Raw genomic sequence first — 21509 nt, 5'->3', positions numbered from 1 at the left:
AGTAAATATCAATAGATACAACCGACTTAAAAGCTCTTTGGAATCTGCAATCATTTTTATTTTATTTATTTATTTATCATTATGAAGAGAGTTTAACTGAGATCCAGTCATTTGATAGAAAACCAGAGCTTCCTGTATCAATAAGGACTGACCTCAAAAATGTAGTGTGTCCAGACAAAAGAAAGTTGAAAAATATGTAGAGTGTACAATGTCTATACACTTTAAGGACATGAAAACAAATTCTACTTATTATTTATGACCATACACATATGTAATAAAATGTTTTATAAGGGAATGGACATGATAAATGATTAATTCAGGGTGTCGGTTACCTCTAGGCAATAATATTTAATCATATAAAAGGAGCCCCAGGCCAAAAAGTTTCAGAATCTGTATTTTAAAAGACTGTGTCCACCATATAGTTATTAAGGAGTGATTAATTGCTTTCCTCGTTTTTGGTAATCAAAGATACCCCCGCAATACACACACACATGATCTGCTAACCAGAATATCTGACCGGCTTAAAATCATCAGTATAGCCACACTATGATGAAATAATTAGACTTAAAGCACAACTCACATGTTGGCAAGTAAAGTTTGTCTTGTAAGTTTTGGTGCTCCATGTTGACCTTATATTCTTTCCACCTTCCTAATACCCCACTCTTCGTTTTTCTGAAGTATTATCTCATTTTACCACCTTCCATCATATCCACCTGCTTCTTTTCCCTTCATTTACTCCCTATACGCTCTGCCTTCCACATTCTTTATTTCCCCTTTTACTCTTAGCCTCTTCCTTCTATCCTGACACTGCGTATCTAGGGTTCAGTACTATCCACAGTTCCAGGCATTCACTGGGGGTCTTGGAACATATCCCCATGGATAATGGGGTAAACGGTACATTTTGTTGTGTAGGTCTATGGGTGCTGTGCTATGTTATATGGCAAAACATAGAGAAGAGACCAGGGACAAGGATCTTTGCAAAGACTTTTGAGCGGCCAGTGGAGAAGAGCTCAAGGGAGATCAATTTACTCACTCTCACTAATCCTCTTCCGAGGCAGATGCTGATTATATTTACTTAGTTCTAGCTATTTTCTCTAACACAAACAAGGCTCAGATTCACCTCCCATTTTACCTCCCATGGAAAGAACCACTGGAAAGGTCACTCCCATAAAGAGCTTATTCACTCTGAGCCATACCATTCATTCAGAGAGAAGCTTAAGAACACTGCCACAGTGGTGGCAGGTTGCCAGGGAGTACTACCTTATATGAAAAACATATATGAACAGAACTGTCAGCTCAATCAAGCTGCCAGAATGTGCCAACAGTTGTTAACTCTCTCCAGTGAAAACAGAATTATTTTTCATTTCTTGTAAAGCAAAACACTGGTATTTCTTATGACAGAGCATCTAGTTGTAGATGAGCCACGTTATAATAATATAGACTGCTTTCAAGCTCATCCCTAAAAAGAAGAGAACCAGTGAGGAACATATGTATTCACCTGTAATATTCCTGCCTGATCTTCTTTTTAAGTGCAAGGTAAGTATGCAAGACTTTGTGATTCCAGTTTTATAAAGTCCAGCTCTTGAGATTATCCTGTCCCATCGCTAGAGTCTATCTGGACCCATCTCCTAGAGCACGATAGTCCAGTTAGTGCTGGAGAGTACTGCAAGGTGCCATTTTCCCCCACCCTCCCCGTTACGTGGCAAATGTCTACAGAAATCACGCTTTCTCAGCATGTCAAGTCATGTCGTCAGATCCTATTCTGATGAACAAAACACGAGGAAAACAAAGGCAAGGACTAAGAACATCTAAAAGGACAGAATCCAATTACTATGGAACTTTATTGTTTAAATATTCAAAAAGATATCCACTGTTTTATTCCAGCTATATGACTAGTCTGGAAAAAGCAAAACTATGGAGACGCCAAAAAGAACAATGGTTGCCAGAGGCCAGTGGAGAGGAAGAAACAAAATGGCAGAGGACAGAGGATATTTAGGGCAGTGAAACTATTTTGTCTATGATACTACAAGGGTATATACATGCCATTACACATTTGTCCAACATCATAGAATATACAACACCAAGAGTGAACCCTAACGTAAACTGTGGACCTTGGGAGTGACGTGCCTGTCAAGGTAGATTCCTCAACTGTAACCCTGATGAACTCTGATGGGGGCTACTGATAATGAGGGAGGCTATTCATATGTCAGGGGTCATGGGGAATATGAAAAATCTCTGTACCTTCTCAATTTTGCTGTGAATCTAAGACTGCTCGGAAAATAATGTTATTAATTTTAAAAAATTACTCACTGAACTTGCTATTACCCTAAATTATAAAAAGACAGAGTCACCTTGAAAACTGCAAATCACTAAAGATCAAGGTAACAGAATATGAGTACTATCTCCCAAATTGAAGCATATAAAAACACATAAAGCAATTAATTTTAATTGCATACTTAGGCAAAAAAATTGATAAAAATGATTGAATATCTAATCTTATTTCATAATTATAAACAGGGATTTAATACAATATGAATCAAAAATGGCCCATCCATGTAAATAAAATGAAAGACAATTTTTATTCTAATTTTAAATCAGAACTTATTATGCCTATTTTATCCCCCAATTTTACTGAAAAGTTAATCAGGTAAGAAGGACAGATTATAATTACTTAATATTGCCATAGTAACTTATGTATAAATACCTGTTAAGTATTCACCAAATGTCAAAACTGTAAGCAGCCTTGCTACTTAATATGAATGATGCAACTGAAACCAGTACCATGTTATGGTCTATCATATTATTTGCTATTACATAAAATTTTAAGATAACATCAAAAATTTAGTCAGAGCCATAGCTGCTGGGCAGCAAACATTTCATATAGCAGGCACAAGACATCCATCCTTAGAAAGGCTTGCTTGCAAGGCTAGTCCTTGGCTGGTGTTTGGGACCTTGAATTTGAGAGGGTTCCCACCATTCCCTAACTTAGAAGAAGGGAATGGCTCACTGTGCCTAAACTGTTTGTGCAAATGTGGTTTACTATGAACAGTTAATTTCCTCCTGGGAGTCTAGAATTTTGTTACATGTGAGGGAGAGAAGAGGTGGCCTATGTGACTAGCCTCCATTGAAAACAGGGGTGCTGAGTCTCTAACGAAACTCTGGTAAGGTAGACAACACTGCACATGTGTCGTCAAAATTTGAGGCTGGGGGAATTAAGCGCATCCTGCTAATTACACAGGAGATGACTCCTGTAGCTTGTGCCTGGCTTCCTCCAGACTTTGACACGTGCAGCTTTTCCCTTCTCGAATTTTGCTTTGTGTCTTTGCACTGTATTAAATGTAATAAATCAAAGCCCCGAGTATGACTGTCCGCTGAGTCCTGTGAGTCCCTCTCAGTGAGTTACCAAACCTAGAGTGGTCTTGGGAACCCCTGGTACAATTGCATTATACAATTTTTTTATTGTTTAAGTGTTATATGTGACTACAATCAGAAGGTTATTTGACAGAATACCTTTCCCTAATCTGCTTATTATTTATTTTTTGACGTTTGCCTTGGAGATTCCTGTACTTCTATATCCACTGGACTAACAGCATTAAAAATGCATGAAACAATGATGTCAGAAAGTAATTTTAAAAATCAACAATCCTATTTTAACCCAATTAAAAAACAGAAAATGTTGATGATTGACAATATGTTCTACAGTATAAAAGTTTCTGGAACAAAAAATTAAAAGATCACAGTTTTCTCCCACTCGGTAAGGTTTAATTCATTTTTATAATAATTGTGCAGCAGGCCACGTGCAGTGGCACACATCTGTAGCTCCACCTACTCAGGAGGCTGAGGCAGAAGGATTGCTTGAGGCCAGGAACTAAAGCTGCAGTGTGCTATAATCACACCTGTTCAAAAAAAAGTCCAAAAGAACCCTTCAAATAGTGGAACTGATCAGTAAGGGTCAATAGGACTTTTAACTTATCTGGCAGGGAGAAGAATCTTATATATAGATGGTTAAAAGTGTGGTAATCCAATTGACCACATATTCTAGTTAAATCACAGATTACCAATTTCTGAAGAAATGTAATACCAGAAAAGCACCTCACATTTAAACTATGTCAGATAAAACAATTTGTATTTGACAACCCAGAAGACACTTAAAATCTTGGCAGACCATCATCATTGTGTCATTGTGGTGCAGATATAAAGAAGTGCATTTGAAATGTGTTCTAATAGTATTTTCTTTAGGGATGAAATTCAAAAGGAAGCAGTAAGAGCAGAAATATGACAAGGGGGTAAATGAAAAGGGAACTGCACTAATAAAGTCAGGCACTGACTTTTCTACCGATGTGACCAGTATTCTCCAAGTACTGAGAGCTGCTATATTCAGCATATTGCACTTTATCTTTTTCTCCAGGACATTATATTAGTTTCCTGCAATAAAATATTTTTACAATGTCAGTTTGTCTAAACTGCTAGCCTGTAAACTATTTCTAATCAAAACCTGAAACTGTGTCACAACATGGCTGTATTACGATTCCATGTCAGAGGAAGGATATATACATGCATCTGGTAGTGGCTTCCAGTTGTTGCTGTCAGATGTTTGTTTGGGAATGCATTCAGAAGAGCTTATCAAGGACTTGAGTACAAAACAAGCATTTCCACAAAAAAGCAGGTAAGAAAGACTACACTTTTCCTCACAAATGACCTTAGGTTTAGACAATTCTAGGAAAATGGTGGTACATTAACTCACCAGTCTTGACCATTTTCCCTGATGCTGCAGTTACAAAAAGTTAGGCAGGATCTTGGTAGGTGTATTCTTCCACATTTGAACACCAGGAGTACTGATCACATCAACAGCGAACCCCACAACTCTATGATTGCTCTTTAGAAGGGAGTGCCACCAAAGAGCTTTTAAAAAGTTAACTCGCTTTACTTTTTAGTAATCTTACTGGTTAGAATTGATACTCCCTCCTTGAAATTCTCAGCTTCTTAAATTTTTGCAGCATCATTTTCTGATTCCTCTCCTTTTTCTTTAGCCACTGCCCAGGCTTCTTTCCTAACTCCTCTGGGAAATGCTGATATTCCCAGGGTTCTGTCACTGGCCTTCTGCTCACTCTATACCTTTCCCATCATGGACAAGCTCACTCAGATCTACAACTTTGCCTCCATTATTCCAAGTGGGCAACTCCAACCTCCAAGTTTCATCTCCAGCCATAAAAATTTTATCCAATTACCTACTGAAAATACCCTACATGGACATTCCAGTAAACTCAGCAATGCAGGAAAACTGTCAGTCGTGGCTGCTGACCCGCGCCCTCCTCTATACACCTGAAAACTGCCTACTCCCTCATGTCCAGGTTAAATGCTAGGGCACAAGCCAGAAACCTGAGAATCATCTGAGATTTCTCCCTATCCCCTATGTTTTTACATTCAACAATCACTAAATCATATTAACTGTACCTCTTTTCTGCATCTGCTTTATATTTCCACTGCCACACATTTATTTTATGTTTATATTTCCTAGTTAAACATGGGCTTTTAAGTAGTGGCTTTTATAGGGAAAAAACTATTAATGTTATTTCTTAAAAAAAAAGCTTAAGTAAAATAAATAAAAAAGGCATCATGCCAAGAAAAAGACCAACATTTTTAAATGAATAACTGAGCTCCTTAATCTTATTGATTTCACCATGGATGGGTGAAAACCTCACAACAGACTGATACTAGTGTGAGGACAGGACAAGGAAACTATAGCTCTGATAACTGCAAATGTTTCCTTTGTTTCCCTGTCTCTTTATGTGGTTATATTCCAGCTACCCTCCATATGAGGGGTCAAGCAAACTATAGACTGTGGGGCAAATCCAATCAGCCTTATAGTTTTGTAAATAAAGTTTTACTGGAGCTCAGTCATGTGTATTTGCTTACCTCTTATCTATGACTGTTTTCATACTTCAATGGCAGGGTTGAGTAGGAATGACAGACCACATGAAAAAGCCCTGTACAGAAGATGCTTGCCAATCCCTGCTTTATACCATAACCAGAATGTCCTAATACTCAAATCTAATCATGTGACTCCCCACTCCAGTGAATCCCTACAGTAAACATTGCTGTCTCCCTACCCAATAGTGATTCCCTGTTCTGTCTTGGTGGAGGAACACTTGTCTATTTGGATATTTATCATGCCAATAGCCCTCCCAACTCCAAAAGAAGAAAAGATTATTCTAAGCTCATCATAGTAATTACATTTGCTTTCCCAGTGCCTGGTTTAGGAATTAGCTTGTGGTAGGACCCAGCCAATAAAATGTTACAGGAAGTCAACTGCACGCTTCTGAGTCTTCTCCCTAACTAAAAGAAACATGTAAAGAAAAGCCACCCTTTCCGCCTTCAGATATTGTCAGTGAGACCATGATGTTTGGAGCCGTTGCTAATTAGTCACGAAAACTGACATGAACAAAACACTGTGATATCACTGAACAGTCCAAACAACTCTGGTCCCTACTGTTTTAGCCACTGTTAGTTAGGTCATCTGGTATTTTCAGCCCAAAGCGTTCCATCTGGTAAATTTCCCGTGGCCTACAGGAAAAGATCTACTTGTTTCTTTTTTTTTTTTGTCTTTTTTTTTTTTTTTTTTTTTGAGACAGAGTCTTGCTCTGTCACCCAGGCTGGAGTGCAGTGGCACAATCTCAGCTCACTGCAGCCTCCACCTCCCAGGTTCAAGTGATTCTCCTGCCTCAACCTCTTGAGTAGCTGGGACTACAGGCATATGCCACCACGCCCGGCTAATTTTTATTTATTTATTTATTTTTTATTTTTAGTAGAGATGGGTTTCACCGTGTTAGCCAGGATGGTCTCGATCTCCTGACCTCGTGATCCGCCTGCCTTGGCCTCCCAAAGTGCTGGGATTACAGGCGTGAGCCACCATGCCCAGCCTCAATTCCTCTATCTGGTGATTTTTCTTAAGTTAAAAACATTTGTTCTAATATGTTATTTCAGTGTTCTTCTAAGATGCATAAAGCACCCTATTCCCAGGTTGGCCCCCACCTTGCTAGTGAGCTCAGCTGGCTCTTCACAAGAGCTCTGTTTTTCTCCTGCTTAATCTCAAGTGCCTCTGTCAGCCTCCACCTGGTTTATGATTTGGAGTTTTTTTTTGTTTTTTGTTTTTGACAGAGTCTTGCTCTGTCACCCAGGCTGGAGTGCAGTGGCATAACTCGGCTCACTGCAACCTCTGTCTCCCAGGTTCAAGCGATTCTCCTGCCTCAGTCTACTGAGTAGCTGGGATTACAGGCACGTGCCACCACACCTGGCTAATTTTTGTATTTTTAGTAGAGATGGGGTTTCACCATGTTGGCCAGGGTGGTCTCGAACTCCTGACCTCAGGTAATCCACCTGCCTCAGCCTCCCAAAGTGCTGGGATTACAGGCGTGAGCTACCGTGCCTGGCATGGCTTGGAATTTTAATCTGTAGTTTTTAATAAAGATAGTGCTTATGTTTATGTTTCTTGTATTTCTTGGTACTCTTGGGTAATTTGTAAGAGCCCCACATCTACACAAGAAGTCCATTTTCAATTCTTTTCTTCAGGCTATTTTATTTTATTTTATTTTTATGTTTGAGATGGAGTCTCGCTGTGTCACTTCTGGAGGCTGGAGTGCAGTGGCGTGATCTCAGGTCACTGCAACCTCCATCTCCTGGGTTCAAGCAATTCTCCTGCCTCAGCCTCCCGAGTAGCTGGGATTACAGGCACCTGCCACTTTTTAATTTTTTTAGAGACAGAGTCTCGCTTTGTTGACCAGGCTGGAGTGCAGTGGTGCAATCATGGCTGACTATAGCCTCCAACTCCTGGGCTCAAGTGATCCTCCTGCCTCAGCCTCCTGAGTAGCTGGGACTACAGGCACATGCCACCACGCCCGGTTAATTTTAATTTTTTTGTAGAGGCAGGGTCTCCATATGTTGCCCAGGCTGGCCTCCTACTCCTGGCCTCAAGTAATCCTCCCACCTCAGCCTCCCAAAGTACTAGGATTATAAGCGTGAGCCACCATGCCCAGCCTTGTTCTACTATTTTAATTTCATATGTTAGGTGACCATGTAATTGATCATCCAAACCAGGATACTGTAAGAATGAAAGAGGCTGACAGTAGTGTGATGCTGGGACTAGCATTGTGCACTGAGATTATTTCTGAGAAAGCAGGAGATATGGTCACCCTACTTATAGTGTGCTTATCTTTGGATTGTTGAATTTGGAGTTTCTATTTGCAGGCTTATTTCAACTGGGCAGCCCTGACCCACCCTGCCCAGCAATGCTACTGTTCTCTCCACCAGGTCTCTGGGACCCCTTCAGTCACTATACTTAGCTCAGTTCCCCACCCTCCCACTCCCTAAAAGCCTAACCAGGAATCCTGCCTCAGGTCTACTGCCGTCTTCTGTGGGCTGTTTTAGTTCCTATTACCCATAGTCAACTCCCAGCATTCCCTACTTGATTCCAGACTTGGAGTCCAGAGCTTTAACCTCTTCAGGCCAACTCCCCACTTTGTGTTTCTGTCCCTGTATCTTAGTCCATGGAGATACATTTCATGTCTTTGAGTCTACTTACAAAGTAAATTTTGCTCTTTTTAAATTTTTTTTAATTTTTTTTTTGAGATGGAGTCTTGCCCTGTCACCCAGGCTGTAGTGCAATGATGCCATCTTGGCTCACTGCAACCTCCGCCTCCTGGGTTCAAGCGATTCATCTGCCTCAGCCTCCCAAGTAGCTGGGATTACAGACAGGCACCACCACGCCCAGCTAATTTTTTGTATCTTTTAGTGGAGACAGAGTTTCACCATGTTGGCCAGGCTGGTCTCGAACTCCTGACCTCGTGATCTGCCCACCTCGGCCTCCCAAAGTGCTGAGATTACAGGCGTGAGCCACTGTGCCCAGCGAATTTTGCTCTTTTTATATTTCATTGCTATATGTTTAGAGGATAAGTTTACAGTGCAATATGCATTCCCGAATATTAGACCAAAAAATCTCCAAAAAATTAGAAAGGAAATCCAAAAAATCTCAAAAAATACCAAAAAGTAACAATCTCACAGACCATACTCACTGACCCCCAGTAAAATAAAATTAGAAATTAACCACAACTTAACAAAATAAAGTACTCAAGTCAGAGAGGAAAGAGGAAATAAACATCGAAATTACAAAGTCTAGGCGGTGGTTCACGCCTGTAATCCCAGCACTTTGGGAGGCCAAGGCAGGCAGATCACAAGGTCAGGAGTTCGAGACCAGCCTGGCCAATATGATGAACCCCCGTTTCCACTAAAAATACAAAAAATAGCCAGGCATGGTGACGTTTGCCTGTAATCCAGCCACTTGGGAGGCTGAGGCAGGAGAATTGCTTAACCCAGGGAGACGAAGATTGCAGTGAGCCAAAATCATGCCACTGCACTTCAGCCTGGGTGATAAAGCGAGACTCCATTAAAAAAAAAAAAAAAAAATTACAAACTCTTTAGATAGAAATTTCGTGGTTTTTTTTTGAGATGGAGTCTCACTCTGTCGCCAGGCTGGAGTGCAGTGGGACTGTGTCGGCTCACTGCAACCTCCGTCTCCTGGGTTCAAGCAATTCTCCTGCCTCAGCCTCCCAAGTAGCTAAGATTACAGGCGCCCACCACCAGACCCAGCTAGTTTTTATATTTTTAGTAGAGATGATGTTTCACCATGTTGGCCAGGCTGGTCTCAAACTCCTGACCTCAGGGGATCCACCTGCCTCGGCCTCCCAAAGTGCTCAGATTACAGGCGTGGGCCACCGCACCCCACCTAGATAGAAATTTCAACATGAGGCCGGGCACAATGGCTCACGCCTATAATCTCAGCACTTCAGGAGGCTGAGGCGTGGGAGGATCACTTGGGCCCAGGAGTTCGGGACCAGCATGGGTGACAGAGACAGACCTTGTCTCTATTTAAAAAAAAAAAAAAAAAGAAATTTCAACATGAAAAGTATCTCTCAAACCCTTCGAGATGTTGGCAAAAAGTGACTCAAAGGAAAATGTATTACTGTATGTCAATTTACTTGAAAATAAGAAAGAGGCCGGGTGTGGTGGCTAACACCTGTAATCCCGACACTTTGGGAGTCCGAAGCAAGTGGATTACGAGGTCAGGAGATCGAGACCATCCTGGCTAACATGGTGAAACCTTGTCTCTACTAAAAATACAAAAAATTGGCTAGGCATGGTGGCTCATGCCTGTAATCCCAGCACTTTGGGAGGCTGAGGCGGATGGATCACCTGAGGTCAGGGGTTCAAGACCAGCCTGGCCTACATGGTGAAACCTCGTCTCTTCTACAAATACAAAAATTAGCTGGGCTAATTTTTGGTGGTGGGCGCCTGTAATCCCAGGTGCTCAGAGGCTGAGGCAGGAGAATCGCTTGAACCTGGGAGGCAGAGGTTGTGGTGAGCCGAGATCGCACCACTGCACTCCAGCCTGGGCAACAGCCTGGGTGACACGGTGAAACTCCATCTCAAAAAAAAAAAAAAAAAAAAAAAATTAGCTGGGTGTGGTGGCCTGCGCCTGTAGTCCCAGCTACTTGGGAGGCTTAGGCAGGAGAATCGCTTGAACCCAGGCAGCAGAGCTTGCAGTGAGCCGAGATCGCACCACTGCACTCCTGGGCGACAGAGCAAGACTCCATCTCAAAAAAAAGAAAAAAAAAAAAAAGAAACCCCTGATAATAAAGAAACCAAATGTTCAACTCTCAAAGCTGGGAGACTTTAAAGAAATAATAAAGGCAGAAGTTAAAGGGAGGATGTTTGACCTGGTCAATAAAGCAATTTTTTTTGTTGTTTCTTTTTTTTGAGATGGAGTCTTGCTCTGTCGCCCAGGCTGGAGTGCAATGTGGTGCGATCTCAGCTCACTGCAACCTTTGCCTCCCGGGTTCAAGCAATTCTCCTGCCTCAGCCTCCTGAGTAGCTGGTAATACAGGTGCGGGCCACCTGGCCCAGCTAATTTTTGTATTTTTATTAGAGACGGGGTTTCACCATATTGGTTAGGTTGGTCTCAAACTCCTGATCTCAGGTGATTCGCCCACCTCGGCCTCCCAAAGTGCTGGGATTATAGGCAGGAGCCACCGCGCCTGGCCTAAAGCAAAATATTGGTTCTGTGCAAAAGGTCAATAAAAAGAGCAAAAGTTTACAAGCTGGAGCCTGCACCCATTCAGCTCAGTGTGTGTGGAGAAAAAACAATCTCGCTTCAAAATTCATGATCACGCAGCCCTTTATGCTTCCTAAAAATCCTACTATGGGCCAGGCGCGGTGGCTCACGCTTGTAATCCCAGCACTTTGGGAGGCCGAGGCGGGCGGATCACGAGGTCAGGAGATCGAGACCACGGTGAAACCCCGTCTCTACTAAAAATACAAAAAAATTAGCCGGGCGTGGTGGCGGGCGCCTGTAGTCCCAGCTACTGGGAGAGGCTGAGGCAGGAGAATGGCGTGAACCCAGGAGGCGGAGCTTGCAGTGAGCCGGGATTGCGCCACTGCACTCCAGCCTGGGAGACAGAGCGAGACTCCGTCTCAAAAAAAAAAAAAAAAAAAAAAAAAAAATCCTACTATGTTGCTGTTGACCATTCTCCCTGTTTCTCTCTCTTGCTTTCTCTCCAGAAAAGCTATTCAGACTTTCTCCTCTTTCCTCAAACCTCCAACACTTCCTCCTCCATCCTTAGTCTCAGCTGCTGACCTCACTTCTCATCATTGAGAAACCAGGAGAAGCATTTAAGAGTGAACCTCCCCCTCCCCACGTGGGCAAACCACCCACCTCCCTATGTTTGTGTCCCAATTCTGTGTCCTCTCCTCTCATCATGGATGGACTGTCCAGGCTCCGAGCCAAAGCCAGGCCTCCCCTGGAGCTCTGGATCCACCACCCGATGCTTCCCAGGCAGGGCCCCAGCAGCTCCCCTGCTCCCTTGCACCATCAGTCCCTCCCCTCACTGGGTCACTGCCAACAACATATAAATTTAGTGACGTTTCTCCCATGTGGTAAAGTCACTTAGCCTCACTCCTCCCCCAGCTACTATCCTATTTGTTTCTTTCCATTCTCTGCAAAACTTCTCAAAGCATTGTGTCTATGTGCTGACTCCATTTATCTTCTCCCATTCTCTGCTGAGTCCTTCCCACAGACTGTCGCCCCAGTCACTCCATGAAATGACCTCTGCACTGCCACATCCAATGGTCAATGTTCAGTTCTTAATTTTATTCAGTCTTTCTGCAGCATTTGACCTGGCCGATCACTCCCTCTTCTTAAAAATACTTTTCTCAGCCAGGCGTGGTGGCTCACACCTGTAATCCCAACACTTTGGGAGGCCAAGGTGGGAGGATCATGAGAGCCCAGGAGTTCATGATCAGCCTGGGCAACATGGCGAGACCCTATCTCTACAAAAACTAAAAAGTAGCCGGTGTGATGGCATGCACCTATAGTCCCATCTACTTAGGAGGCTGAGGCAGTAGGATCACTTGAGCCTGGGAAATCGAGGCTGCAGTGAGTCTATCATTGATGGGCATTTGGGTTGGTTCTATGTCTTTACTATTGTACATAGTGCTGTAATAAACATACGTGTGCATTTGTCTCTATAGTAGAATGATTTATATTCCTTTGGGTATATACCCAGCAATGAGATTGCTGGGTCAAATGGTGTTTCTGGTTCTAGATCCTTGAGGAATCGCCACACTGTCTTCCACAATGGTTGAACTAATTTACATTCCCACCAACAGTGTAAAAGCATTCCTATTTCTCCACAGCCTCATCAGCATCTATTGTTTCTTGACTTTTTAGTAATTGTCATTCTAACTGGTGTGAGATGTTATCTCACTGTGGTTTTGATGTGCATTTCTCTAATGATCAGTGATGTTGAGCTTTCTCTCATGTTTTTTGGCCACATAAATGTCTTCTTTTGAGAAGTGTCTGTTCATATCCTTTGCCCACTTTTTGATGGGGTTGTTTTGTCTTGTAAATTTGTTTAAGTTCCCTGTAGAGTCTGGAAATTAGACCTTTGTCAGATGAATGGATTGCAAAAATTTTCTCCCATTCTGTAGGTTGCCTGTTCACTCTGATGGTAGTTTCTTTTGCTGTGCAGAAGCTCTTTAGTTTAATTGGATCCCATTTGTCAATTTTGGCTTTTGTGGAAATTGCTTTTGGTGTTTTAGTCATGAAGTCTTTGCCCATGCCTATGTCCTGAATGGTATTGCCTAGGTTTTCTTCTAGGGTTTTTGTGGTTTGGGGTTTTACGTTTGTCTTTAATCCATCTTAATTTTTTTATAAGGTGTAAGGAAGCAGTGCAGTTTGTTTCCTGCATGTGGCTAGCCAGTTTTCCCAGCACCATTTATTAAAGAGGGAATCCTTTCCTCATTGCTTGTTTTTGCCAGGTTTGTTGAAGATCAGATGGTTATAGATGTGTCTTGTTATTTTTGAGGTCTCTGTTCTGTTCCATTGGTCTGTATCTCTGTTTTGGTACCAGTATCATGCCGTTTTGGGTACTGTAGGCTGGTAGTGTAGTTTGAAGTCAGGTAGCATGATGCCTCCGGCTTTGTTCTTTTTGCTTAGGATTGTCTTGGCTATACAGGCTCTTTTTTGGTTCCATATGAAATTTAAAGTAGTTTTTCTCTTTGGATTTATGTCCAATGTATGACCAGTTTCACGATATTGATTCTTCCTATGAGGATGGAATGTTTTTCCACTTGTTTGTGTCTTATTTCCTTGAGCAGTGATTTGTAGTTCTCGTTGAGAAGGTCCTTCAAGTCCCTTGTAAGTTGTATTCCTGGGTATTTTATTCTCTTTGTAGCAATTGTGAATGGGAGTTCATGATTTGGCTCTCTGCTTGTCTATTGTTGGTGTATAGGAATGCCTGTGATTGCTGCACATTGATTTTGTATCCCAAGACTGTGCTGACGTTGCTTATCAGCTTAAGGAGTTTGGGGGCTGAGATGATGGAGTTTTCTAAATACAGAATCATGTCATCTGCAAACAGAGACAATCTGACTTCCTCTCTTCCTATTTGAATACCCTTTCTTTCTTTCTTTTGCCTGATTGATTGGCCTGGCCAGAACTTCCAATACTATGTTAAATAGGAGTAGTGAGAAAGGGCATCCTTGCTAGACTTATCTTTAAAGAAAGCATTTACAAAACACATATCTGAAGAACTTGCATGCAAAATATACCAAGAACTTAAGAAATTCAAAAGTAAGAACATAAACTACATTTAATAAATGGACAAATATATGTAGCAATACCTCCCAATAGTAGATATTCTGATGGAAAATAAGTATAAAGACATGGTGAACACTAGGGAATTAGGAGAAAAAAGTAATGCACTGTACTCTGAGGAAAGCAAATTGAAACAGCAATGAGATAGCCTATACATCGATTAGGACAGTTACATAAACAAGCAAAAGCCAGCACTACCAATCTTTGGTGAGAATACAGAACAGGAACTCTCCTTCATTACTGGGGAGGCTGCATAATGGCATAGCCACTTTACAAGACAGCATGGCATGTTATTGCAAAGGAAACTGCAGCATCACATAGTATGCAGCAACCGTGCCCCTACACATCTACCCAACTGGTGTGAAAACACATCCACATACAAACCAACAAGAAAATACACACAGCAGCTTGGATGTGAGTCTTGGCTGGCCAGGCTCCTGGGGACAGGGGGCCCAAGGTGCAGGAGGCTAATTGTTAAGATTGTGGATGGAGTGTTGGGTACTGGTTAAGAATCCTGGGTTTGAATCCTGCCTCTCCGTCTGCTAGGGATTGATTAGGATATGATTTAGGGCAAGTTGCTTGAGGTCTTTGGGCCTCTCTTTTCCCATCTGTATAATAGAGGTGGTATTTTGTGACTTCCATTTGTGAAGTTTAAATGAAATTCATTCTTGTTGCTTTTATGTGCATCCTTAGTACATGGCCTGCTGCAAACACCCAGGACATCCAGGAAATGGTCATCGCTGTTTGATTTTCCTCATCCCCAGTCTCAAGGGGAAACCAGGCCAATGAGAAGAGCCACTTGCCATCAGGCCGTCCCTTTAGGAGTCACTGAAAGGGCCCCACAGTGGGAGGGTGGGGAGATAACCATGAGAGAAGTTGGCACAAAAGGAGTTATGGGACAAAGGGTCCAAGATAGGCAGAAAAGCAGCTTTTGCCAGTTGATGTGGAAGAAAGGAAGTCAGAGGGCTTAGAAAGTGAGGGGGGACAGAACATCTCCATGTGCACTCTCATCTCTGGCAGTCAGCAACAGGTGTCTACAGGGAGGGCCCTGCGTCATCTACCTTGAAGGATCTGGAGGTAAGAGGCCCTGGGCTGAGGTGCAGTGACCCTGCAGGCCAGCCCTCCAACCTCCTCCCACAGCAGGGGCTTGTTGCCCCTCTGCCAGCTGAGACAGCCCACACCCCCCCAGCCCAATGATTGTTCTCTCTACCCCTCCCCAAAATCTTCCTCCAACTCCTCCTCTCTGCATGCACCTCAGAGCCAGTACCAACTAGAGGCAGCCCTGGATTCAAGCTCCACAATAATCGGCCAACTCAGCGAAAACATCAATTCACTGGGAAGAGTCCAGTGGGGTCCCCTGATTCCAGCCTGTCAATCCTGGACTCCAGTTTCCCCTTGGGTCCCTGAAGAAAGGGGCTAGGGGCCCCTGATGCCAAGGGCAAATGGGGAGCTGGGGTACCCAGGTCTCACCTGGAGGGACCCCAGAGCACAGAACATGCAGCATGGCTCTTCTGCACTGCCCTCTTTGCTGACTGTCTCTTCTCCAGACACCCCTGCTCTAGTCCTTGCCACACATGCCCTGGAGTTGTTGCCTCTCAGGGAAGCACTAGCCTGACTGGTTGTCAGGGGCCGGAATTTCTGCCCTGCCTCAGTCCCTAATTTGCTTTTTGAGTCTGGACAAGCCCTCTCTCCTCCTTAGGCTCGTGTTTCTGGAGGAGGTAGAGAGTATCAAAGGTCTCTGTTAGCTCTGAAAGTCTGAGATTTAAAGGCCCCTAGAATGGAAACCTCAGGGCCAAGGGCTCCCGTCTGTCCTTTGCTGTCTTATATCTCTGCTATGAAGAACTGAACCTGGCCTGTACGTACTCAGTAAATGTTTCTTGAATGAATGCACCTTTCTAAATCACAAGCTGGCAGAAGAGGGGTGGGCCTTTCTCAAAGTCTGTCTCTAGAGGTTCACCAGCCCCTCTCCAGGGCCCTTTCCCCCGTGCTTTGGGCAGGCTCCTCGCATGTCGAAGGAGAAGCACTGGTTACAGAAGCTCAGGAGGAGCTTTTTCAAGTTAAAACACCAGACGAGTAAGATGGGGCTGGCAGGACCTGGGAGCAGGACTGGCATCAGAGGTCTGTGGGGGTGACTTAGAATGCCCCAGGGAGGTGGGTGGACGGAAGGGCTTTGAGGCAGAGGGAAAGAGGTCTGTGCCAGGAGACGGCAAGTCTTGTCATCTCCATGAGCCTCAGTGTCCCCATCAGTAAAGAGGGAGGAGTGCCCGTTGTCAGCCACCCACAGTGCTATCTGAAAGTGACTTGGAAGATTGGCTACCATCCGGGTGCGAGGAATCATTAGCAGTGAGGCCAAGTTTGGGAAGCCTGAGAGAAGCTTTGCACCAAAGGGAGGATTTTTTTTTTTTTTTTTTTTTTTGGGAATCCAGAGGCCCTTATTGTCTGCTTCCTTTCTCAGTTGAACCCCTGGCCCCAGAGCCTCCAGCAGGGCCCTCTGAGGTGGAGCAGCTACAAGAACAACCACCTAAGGAGCTAGAGAGTGTGGAAAGACAGCTGCAGGCCGAGGAGAAAACAAACTGGATGTTGAGTCCCCTGAATGTGAGAAAGGAGGAGTGCATATGTACACTGAAGGAGAGGATACATAGACAGGAGAGTATATGTGAATGGAAAGAGAATATATGTGAATGGAAAGAGAATATATGTGAATGGGAGAACACTATATGCAAAGAGGAGGAGACGCAATGTGAATGGGAAAAGCTACGTAAACCAAAAGAGAGGCTACGTGAATGGGAAGAGAGGCTACGTGAATGCAAATGGAGGCTACGTGAACAGGAAGAGAGGCTACGTGAACCAAAAGAGAGGCTACGTGAATGGGAAGAGAGGCTACGTGAACCAAGAGAGGCTACGTGAACAGGAAGAGGGGCTACGTGAACCAAAAGCGGCTACGTGAACCAAAAAGGCTACGTGAATGGGAAGAGGCTACGTGAACCAAGAGAGGCTACGTGAACCAAGACAGGCTACGTGAACAGGAAGAGAGGCTACGTGAACCAAAAAGGCTACATGAATGGGAAGAGAGGCTACGTGAACCAAAAGAGAGGCTACGTGAACCAAGACAGGCTACGTGAACAGGAAGAGAGGCTACGTGAACCAAAAAGGCTAGGTGAATGGGAAGAGAGGCTACGTGAACCAAGAGAGGCTACGTAAACAGGAAGAGAGGTTACGTGAATGGGAAGAGAGGCTACGTGAACGCGAAGGGAGGCTACGTGAATAGGAAAAGAGGCTACGTGAACCAAAAGAGAGGCTACGTGAACACGAAGAGAGGCTACATGAACCAAAAAGGCTACGTGAACCAAAAGAGAGGCTACGTGAACAGGAAGAGAGGCTACGTGAACCAAAAGAGAGGCTACGTGAATGGGAAGACAGGCTACGTGAACCAAGAGAGGCTACGTAAACAGGAAGAGAGGCTACGTGAACAGGAAGAGAGGCTACGTGAACGGGAAGAGAGGCTACATGAACCAAAAAGGCTACGTGAATGAGAAGACAGGCTACAGGAACCAAGAGGGGCTACGTGAACCAAAAAAGGCTACGTGAACAGGAAGAGAGGCTACGTGAACCAAAAGAGAGGCTACATGAACAGGAAGAGAGGCTACGTGAACCAAAAAGGCTACGTGAATGGGAAGAGAGGCTACGTGAACCAAAAAGGCTACGTGAATGGGAAGAGAGGCTATGTGAACCAAAAAGGCTACGTGAATGGGAAGAGAGGCTACGTGAACCAAGAGAGGCTACGTGAACAGGAAGAGAGGCTGTGTCAGCTGGAGAAGCCGCCAGGGCAGGAGAGGCCACGGGAGCTGGAGAGGATGCTGGAGCCTGGGTGGGAAGCCCTCAATGAGGAGTGGGACGAGGCATCCAGCACCTGGGAGGAGCTGGTGCATTGCCCCACCTAAGGAGGCTGCCCTCTTCCCTAGCACTCAAGGCCTTTGTTTCCCCACCTGTAAAATGGGGCATTGCAGCCTTCACATGAAATGGTACTTCTAAAGGCACCTGTGAGCCAGAGCCCTGCTCTGATGGCTGTGGGAGAGAGGGGATGATTTTTCTAACCTGCCTCCACCCTTCCCGGTGCCATGGGAGGCAGACACCAAGTTCTGGGGTCTCCAGTTTTAGTGGGTGGCCACTGATTGGTTCTCTCTGTCCAGGACAAGGCCCTACAGCAGCTGGAGCAGAAAGTAAAGGAGCTGAAGAAGCCAGGTGAGCTGACAGAGATGCTAACCTCTGAGCTAACCAAGAAGGGCTGGGAGGCGGGTACCAGCCTCTGGGGAGGGGAGGTGCCAGGCCAGAGGCAGCTGCAGCCTGGGGGCAGGTGACCCCAGCACCCTCCAGGGCAGTCCTATGACTGTTTCTTGCTTCCTGCCCTCTGACTTTTAGAGGCGGGTAGCCCTGGGCTCCTCCCAGGTCTGGACATCATCATCCCAGCTAGAGGCATGGAGCCCCCCAATCACAGAGGAAGAGACAGTGGTATAAGAGGCTCCTTATGTCGGGTGTGGTGGCTCACGCCTGTAATCCCAGCACTTTGGGAGGCCGAAGCAGGACAACCACTTGAGGTCAGGAGTTTGAGACCAGCGTGGCCAACATGGCGAAAGCTCATCTCTACTAAAATTAAAAAAATAATAATAATAATTAGCCGGGCCTGGTGGTGCATGCCTGTAATCCCAGCTACTCTGGAGGCTGAGACACGAGAATCACTTGAGCCCAGGAGGTGAAGGTTGCAGTGAGCTGAGATTGCACCACTGCACTCCAGCCTGGGACACAGAGTGACACTGTCTCAAAACAAAACAAAACACAAAAACAAAAAAGACTCCTTAGATTCAAACTTGATTCTGACCTCGGTTCCACTGGTCATAATTCAACTACTTTGCATCTCTAAGTCTCTGTTTCTTTAACTTCAAAAGGAAGTTAGCCTTTTCCTTGCAGAGGTGCTGATGATTAAATGAGATAATATGTGGAAACATTAGGCATGTAGCACACTCAGCAGATGGTGGTTGGCCCCCCCTGCTTTTCCACCAGTCTGTGGCCTACAGTTTAAGTGCTGGGAAAAAGGACGTGAGATTTGAGGCTGGGGAAAGAGGCACGGGGTTCTAGGCAAGGGAGGCAGTCTCTTAGGCCTGGAGCAAGGGGCCAGGTGCCTGGGCAGGCCACAGAGCCCCACAGTGCCCTCGCTGCCCTATTAATGGGCCAGGAATCTGGAAGCCAGCCACCACATGCCCTCATGCCCAGGGTCTTCCTGCAGGTGGAGCTGAAGAGCCAAGAGGCTCAGAGTCTGCAGCAGCAGCCAGACCACTACCTGTGTACTGCTCTGGGAGCCCCAATCCCACATGAGCTGGGGTGTTGCTGACAAGCCAGGTGGTGAGTAGAGCCCTCAGGTGGGGTGGGCAGTCAGGAGCAGGGGAGGCTTGCACTGTGCTCAGATTCCCACCCCCCTCCCTCTCCCTGAAGATCTTTGTGAGGTGAGCCTCACTGATAGCGTGGAGCCTGCACCAGGAGAGGAGAGGGAGGGTTCTCCCCATGACAACCCCATTGCACAGCAGATCCAGCAGCTGCTTTCTGTAATGCAGGACTCCCCAGGCTTGGGTGGAGAAGCTGTTGGTACAGGAGAGGCGGCAGGAGGAGCAGGAAAGGCTGCATGCCATTGTTTTCCGGCTGCCAAGAACGGGAAGAGACATCTTCTTCGTCTAAGAGCTGGTCAAGAAATTAAAAAAAAAAAAAAAAAAAAAAAAGGTTAAGGGGTTAATCTCCTACACAATTCATTTACTTCATTTGAAAGTTAGAGCCACTTATGTTTATTTGTGTTTCTAATTGATAGTTTAAATTTGTTTCCAATTTATAGTTTAAATTTAATTTGTGTTTCTAATTTATCATTTAAATTTATTTGTAAAAATTAAAGGAGAGTGGGTCTTTCCCTCATGTTCACTCTGGCATCCTTTAGCATTTTTTTAATTTGATAATTATAGGATGTTAGCATGCATATCGAGTTTGCCCTTATGTGGTGGGAGTTCAAACACACAAAGACCCACTATATGCACACAACTGTTCTTGCTGGTTTGGGATAGGCTGCCATGCTTTTTTAATGTTAGTGCAGCATGTATATTCATTACGGAATTCAGATAAAATTTGCTTATGTTCTGCTGTTATGTTTGATCGAATCCTAATCACAGTGAGCTCTTCATTAGCTCAATATGTGGTTTGCCCTCAAGTGCACAGTTTATTACTTTGTAATATGCCACTGTGAGTACTGACATTTGCAGCTGTTTAAAGGTGGAGCACTGCAAACAGCCTTTCCCCCTTTTTCTGTTATTGGGGATGGGAGTAATAACATTTTGGGGAGCTTTTTAAATCTCCCAGAAGAGGAAAGTGGCCTGCTCTGGCAGGTGTGTGCAGGATAGAATGTTTCATTTGTTCCGGTGCCAAGAATGAGCACTGTACTATGGTAGTTCCCTTAGGATTTGTATGTGCTCTGGGCTCATGAAGATATTACATCATGAGCTGTGGCAGTTGTACTCTTTTTTGACGACCTAAAAAGGGATTATTTCTGAGTGAAAGGCTCCCATCATGACTGTGGATGTGGAAAACCTTTTCTAGCTGAGAGCATTTATATCTACAATACATTTTAAAGTCAGCGTTCATGTTCCCTGTTTTAATCACATGACTACATGTCCCAGTACATAAAAGGGCACTGGCTGGCATTCTTCTTAATGTATTTAGTAAAGATCAGAAGAAATCCTTTAAGAGTTTAAATGTCCCTGGAACAGGCATACAGGCTCTAGTCAAGAATGAATTCGAGTGAAGGAAAGGTGTGTGACACCTGGCATTCCTCTATGTTCATGGAGCTTATTTGAGGCTGGAAGATGGATTTTACCATCTAGACCTCTCTGGCTAATACCTAGTCTTCAACCATCTGACATAGGAATTTACTTCTTTTCCTTGAATGGAAAACACTTTAAAAATAATAAGAAACATTATTATAAACTAATATATGTGAGTACTTAGTTGAAACAAAAAGGAGTTTTAGTAGACAGTAGTATACTACATTTGAAAATCAAGGAGACGTTTATGCAACTTAAAATGGTTACAAACTGCAGCGCAATCTACTGTTTGTGAATGTCAAAGTGTTATGAGGAAAAGTGTCTATACAATCACAGAGTTATATTTCCTCACAAAGTTCTTTACGAAAATTGAAGTATGTTTTTATACCTCTCGGTTTCAGTTAGAGGCGTATTTTGTGTAACATTTATGTTAATGTGCATGATCAATG

The 21509-nt window shown here is 44.2% G+C and overlaps 2 protein-coding genes and 1 pseudogene across 2 annotated transcripts in view; 2 read left to right on the top strand and 1 right to left on the bottom strand.

The window, feature by feature from the left end:
- Positions 1-17772, top strand: part of LOC129462921 (putative golgin subfamily A member 6-like protein 3) — a 28464-nt pseudogene extending 10692 nt beyond the window's left edge.
- LOC129463238 (putative coiled-coil domain-containing protein 144 N-terminal-like) overlaps positions 14184-21509 on the bottom strand; it is a 14674-nt gene continuing 7348 nt past the window's right edge. Inside the window, 1 exon segment of the mRNA XM_055243928.2 lies at positions 14184-19936. Within this exon segment, the coding sequence (XP_055099903.1) occupies positions 19662-19936 (275 nt within the window). The 3' untranslated portion in view covers positions 14184-19661.
- LOC129463230 (keratin, type I cytoskeletal 17-like) overlaps positions 18846-21509 on the top strand; it is a 66323-nt gene continuing 63659 nt past the window's right edge. Inside the window, 1 exon segment of the mRNA XM_063617511.1 lies at positions 18846-19603. Coding sequence (XP_063473581.1) covers positions 19573-19603 — 31 coding nt within the window. The 5' untranslated portion in view covers positions 18846-19572.

Source organism: Symphalangus syndactylus, chromosome 14, assembly GCF_028878055.3.
Source record: "Symphalangus syndactylus isolate Jambi chromosome 14, NHGRI_mSymSyn1-v2.1_pri, whole genome shotgun sequence".
NCBI lineage: Eukaryota > Metazoa > Chordata > Mammalia > Primates > Hylobatidae > Symphalangus > Symphalangus syndactylus.
The sequence above is the reverse complement of the archived record's forward strand: the minus strand, read 5'-3'. Positions and strand labels throughout refer to the sequence as shown.